Below are 4919 nucleotides of genomic sequence, written 5' to 3' on the forward strand. Positions count from 1 at the left end.
CTTCCCCCCTCCCTAGCGCCGGAAGTGACGAGTGAGCGGGTCATCCACCACCCCCGTCTCTCGGAAGCGAGCGCGGCTTTCCGCCTTCCCCGGGGTGCCGGTGCTGCCGGGACGATGGTGGGGCCCGGCCCCGGCGGGGGGAGCCCCCTGGAGAACGCGAACCCCCTGATTTATCGACGCTCGGGGGAGCGGCCCGTCACGGCGCGCGAAGAGGACGATGAGCTGCCCGACTCCATCGACGACCGGGAGATCTTCGATATCCTGCCCTGGGGGGGGCCGGCGGCGGCGGCGGCGGCTTTTTTTTGGGGGGGGGGGGGCTGGGAGCTTCCTGCTCCCCTGGGCGGGGGCAGCCCCTGCCCGCCAGCTGCAGATTTCTTCGCGGTGTGGGAGAACGTGGGATGTGTTTTCTCTGGTGTGACTGCGCTGGTAACAGCCGCGGGGCAAGTCCCTGGTAAGCGCCTCGGGCCGCACTTAGCAGGGCCGGGCTCCGTTCCTGAGGAGGCCGGTGCCGTACGAGGACATTCGTGGACCGTCTGTGTGTTCTGCGGGGTTCTCACTCCGCCCTCAGCCCCACGGTCCCTGAGCACCTTCCCGTAGTGCCCTGTGGCGGGACTGTCCTGCCCTCGCCGGGGGCAAGCGTTGTGCGTGTAGTGGCTTGGTAGGGTTGGGCTGTTCCTTTGCGTAGGTCGGTCATACTGAACATTGTAAAGCTCCAGGCCCTTCTGTGACACTACTTAAGGGCTCTGAATCCCAAACAGCTAGATGAGCCCCCCCCCCCCCCCATAAAGCAAACTGTGAAAGCTACCCTAGTATAAAAATAAACAGTTAATCTAATACTTTATTATAGCTTTGCAGAAAGTTGTAGGTCTCTTCTCACTTGCCCCTTGAATAACAAAGGGATATCTGTTATAGGTAGAAAAGAAAAAACCTAAAGTATGTGTGTGTGTGTGGGGGGGTCATCACCCATTCATTTGATGTCCCTTTCCATTGATACTGGGTGCTGCTGTTATTTCTGTTTACTGTTTTATTTTCCTTTACATTATACATCTTATTCGTTCAATTAATGACCCAGAACATCCCCTTACTTTGGAAGAGCTGAATGTTGTTGAACAAGTTAGAGTTAACGTAAGTTACTTTAGTAACAAAATTATAATAGAGAGGACTTTAGCAAGCATTGATGTACTAACCACATTTTGTCTCAATATTGGTATGTTGAATGCAAAACACATAACTGTCTCAGGGAACATACATCGCAAATGCAATGTAGAGACAGTTTAAAACTGGAGGAGAGAACTTCCAGTAAAGGTCTCATTCCTGCAAGGGTGGGGTGCTGGCAATGACTCAAATAGGCAAGGAAAAGTTGGGGCTTTAATTTTCAACAAAGTTAGATAACATCAATCTCTTAAGAAATACAATTATTATTTATACAAATTAAATGTTATTAAATTGCCACGGAGCATTTATTGGATTATGTTCTGCTTATAACATTTTGGTAAAATAATTATATGATCTATATCTATTTTAGCAGTTACGTATATTGGGACAGATTATGTTCTCAGTTTTATGTTTGTTACCCCTGACTGTGGCCAGATTGCACAGGTGTTACAGAACAGCATTTGCTCCATTGTCTACTTAGTTTATACAACATTTCCAGTATGGAAAGCGAATGTTGAGAGCTGTCATGGTAAAAAACTGCATTTGACAATAGTGATACTGTAGATAAAATAACAAGCAGGGAAGTAGGAGGAGTTAAGGACTATTAATTAAGTTGAAGTTCAAATACAATTGCTAGTACTGACTTGTGGTCAGATCAGTGAGTTTTGTATATGGAAAAATGTTTGTTTTTCAACAGGTGAGTGATGCTGAAAGCACAGTAGTGGTGGAGTTTACTCCCACAATTCCTCACTGCAGCATGGCAACGTTAATTGGCCTATCAATAAAAGTAAAGTTGATCAGATCACTACCTGAAAGGTTTAAGGTGAGTAATAAAATCAGCCCCAAAGGAGAAGAGGGAAAGTGTTTTAAAGAGAAAAATCTAAAGTGAAAAATAACTACCACTTCTCTTTATCTCCTCCTGCTCTGGGACAAGGACATGCTCCATGAAACCAAAAAAAAAACCAATAAATTTGAAATTGGCATAGAATTAGTAATCACTGCAGGCTCAAGGCAAATGGTAACTTGGATTTGTGTGAGAAATAACACTTACTACTTCAAAATTAACTGATGCCCTGTGGAAGAGATTCTCATTTTTACATATGGGGAACCTGACACTACAGAAAAGTTAAATGCTTTGCTCCAGTCCACAAGGGAAGACTGTGGCAAAAGTAGGATTAGAATTCAGTAGTTTCTGACTAATAGTTCTGGGCTCAGACTATTAAACTACGCATCTGTCCCAAAGAAAACTGATTCAGATAATTTAAAAAAAAAAAAAAAAAAAAAAGAAAGTGACTGGTCCAAGTAAAAATTCCTTTGTGTAGAAATGTTTTCATGTTTAATTATGAATGTGTTTATCTCCAAAATTCCAGAGTTTTGTTGGTTTGTCATAACGTTAAATCTCCTTTAAGGGGTAGTGTTAACATGTTCTTTTAAAAAATTAATTAATATTGAAAAAACCCAGTCTGATAAAACATCCTTCAAATAGTATGTCCAGAATTTTGATAAATGCATTAAAAAAACTTAAAGATTTTTTTCTTCCGTCCTGTTAAATGTCTATAATCTTTTCAGGAAGGGAGAAACTAACCATAAGAGTGGGAGGGAGAAAGGAGAGGGGACTCTGAGCTGTCAAATGCACAAAGTAAACAGTTTTTTTAATTAAAACAATGAGGAGTCCTTTTGGCACCTTTGAGACTAACAAATTTATTTGGGCATAAGCTTTCGTGGGCTAGAACCCACTTCATCAGATGTATGGAGTGAAAATACAGGAGCAGATATACATACATGAAAGGAATGGGGTTTACTCAGCAACTTCAGTATTGACCAAGGTGTTGCTTGTAACTATGGGAGGTCCAGACTTTTCAGGCATGAGTTTGAAGCTGATAAAGACCCTTTACATTTATTTTTTGTGGGAGAATGCTACATTCTGCTTTCTGAACTGCTGAATAAATTTTCCTTCTATCTTTATAGCTTTTGTCCAACAACTTCATAAAGACTTCAAGAGTGAAGTCCAAGTAAACCCTGACCTATTGTAGTGTAACAAGTTTTATAAATAACGATTACAAATAGAGTATTTTATTTTTTAGGTGGATGTTCACATAACACCAGGAACCCATGCCTCTGAGCATGCAGGTGAGCTTTTCTTAAGTCCAAGAGGTGCTAATAATTATAATATAATAATCTAATAAATATTAGAATTGAGAGATGGACTAGATCTATCATCAAGTTCACTGACCTGTAAGTGTGGGATAGAGAGGGAATTGGAAGTCAGGGGAGACTTTAAACTCTTAGTTCTGCATCCTTTACAGCAAAGTTACCCTTACCAAAATATACCCCTGAATCCAATAACAATGGATAAGCATGGTAGCTGAATAAGTTCTAAAATACTGAGAAGCAAGATAAGTTTAGGCCCTGATCCCACAACTTGTTCCAGGCTGATGAACCTCTTCGTTCACACGGGGCTCCAATAAAATACTAGGGACTCTATGTCCAGTCATCTGGAAAAAGTTGAAATACTGTGCATTAAATTATTAATTTACACTGTACAGCACAATTCTGCGGCACACTTGTCAACTATAGAATTAAGAAAAACATGGAGCCACGTCTGCCATTACAACAGTGTGGGAAGTAACCAATTTGTATATAAAATGTTATCATGCATCACTATAGAAATGTGTACTGACCAATCTGTTGTGGGTTTCTTTTCACACAGTTAATAAACAACTTGCTGACAAAGAACGAGTAGCAGCTGCTTTGGAGAATTCTCATTTGCTGGAAGTGGTGAACCAGTGTTTGTCTGCTCGATCATAATTGCCTGATGAAGAAATCTTTGTTTTTCTGGTGTGTTAAGATAATCTTATACATAAACGGGGTTTCTAGTATGTAGTTGTATATGTTTCTGTGGGCAAAATAAAGCTACTAAAATATATATTTTAAAAAAATGACTGCTCCACTGTTACAAGAGTTAACGTGGAAATTAACGTAGTAATGGTGCAGCCAAGATAGTAATAAATTAAGATGACAGTTTTATTTTGGAATAGGGAATTTAACATTTATAATTTATATTTTAAGTCATCACCTGTAACAGTGTCACTTCTCCTTAGAGAGAAGGAACTCCTATCTTAAAATAAAGATTTGCTTTGACCAGTCATCACTATCCTAAACCAAAGACTATTTATATTCTGATCATTTATACAGACATTAAGCCATGGAATAGTTTAATCTTTAAATTCAGATCAGTTTATGCACATTGGTAATGGACTGTTAGATTGGTTATATTCAATCTTAGAAGTTGAGATCTTTAAAAGTACAAGTGTGCAAATTGAATTTTGAATTTAATTGTGTATATCACACAGCATAAACTCAAGTCTGCATGTACTTTTAAAAAATCTGGCCTGTTTTGCTACATTAACTCATGTATCCTGCGGAGCCATCCAATATTTGGTATAAGATATGATCAACATACTGGAATATGTTAGTCTGAATTCCTTTGCTTTTGTTGATAAATCAACCTCTATTGGTATGCTTATATAGTACCTAGTACAACAGGGCCCTGGGGATCCTGACTAGATATGTAGGTTCAACCAGAATACAAATAATATAAAAGATCCTTAGGACTGGCTCTTCTGTGCCCAGTACTGCTCAGGTGGGGAATAAAGGTGGCTTACAGCTAGTTCCAGTTCTGCCTTGCTGCAACACTTTACTTTACTCCCCTGCAAATTCTGGTGGCTGAATCACAATGTTAATATTTTAAAATAATATGTTAA

General features: G+C 40.2%; 1 protein-coding gene across 1 annotated transcript; it reads left to right on the plus strand.

The window, feature by feature from the left end:
* The first annotated feature begins 114 nt into the window (after window positions 1–114).
* CIAO2B (cytosolic iron-sulfur assembly component 2B) lies at window positions 115–4303 on the plus strand. Its single transcript, XM_038368727.2, has 5 exons — window positions 115–256; window positions 1046–1125; window positions 1853–1978; window positions 3240–3285; window positions 3866–4303. The coding sequence occupies exons 1-5, from the start codon at window positions 115–117 to the stop codon at window positions 3961–3963; spliced, it is 492 nt and encodes a 163-aa protein (XP_038224655.1). The 3' UTR covers window positions 3964–4303.
* Window positions 4304–4919: the final 616 nt, after the last annotated feature.

Source organism: Dermochelys coriacea, chromosome 12 (assembly GCF_009764565.3).
Source record: "Dermochelys coriacea isolate rDerCor1 chromosome 12, rDerCor1.pri.v4, whole genome shotgun sequence".
Classification (NCBI taxonomy): domain Eukaryota; kingdom Metazoa; phylum Chordata; order Testudines; family Dermochelyidae; genus Dermochelys; species Dermochelys coriacea.

Excerpts from the sequence above, each read along its gene's own strand:
- CIAO2B (XM_038368727.2), top strand. The coding sequence starts at position 115 with ATGGTGGGGCCCGGCCCCGGCGGGGGGAGCCCCCTGGAGAACGCGAAC. Across the intron at positions 257-1,045 it reads CGACGACCGGGAGATCTTCG|ATCTTATTCGTTCAATTAAT; the intron begins ATATCCTGCCCT and ends TTTACATTATAC. Across the intron at positions 3,286-3,865 it reads CCATGCCTCTGAGCATGCAG|TTAATAAACAACTTGCTGAC; the intron begins GTGAGCTTTTCT and ends CTTTTCACACAG.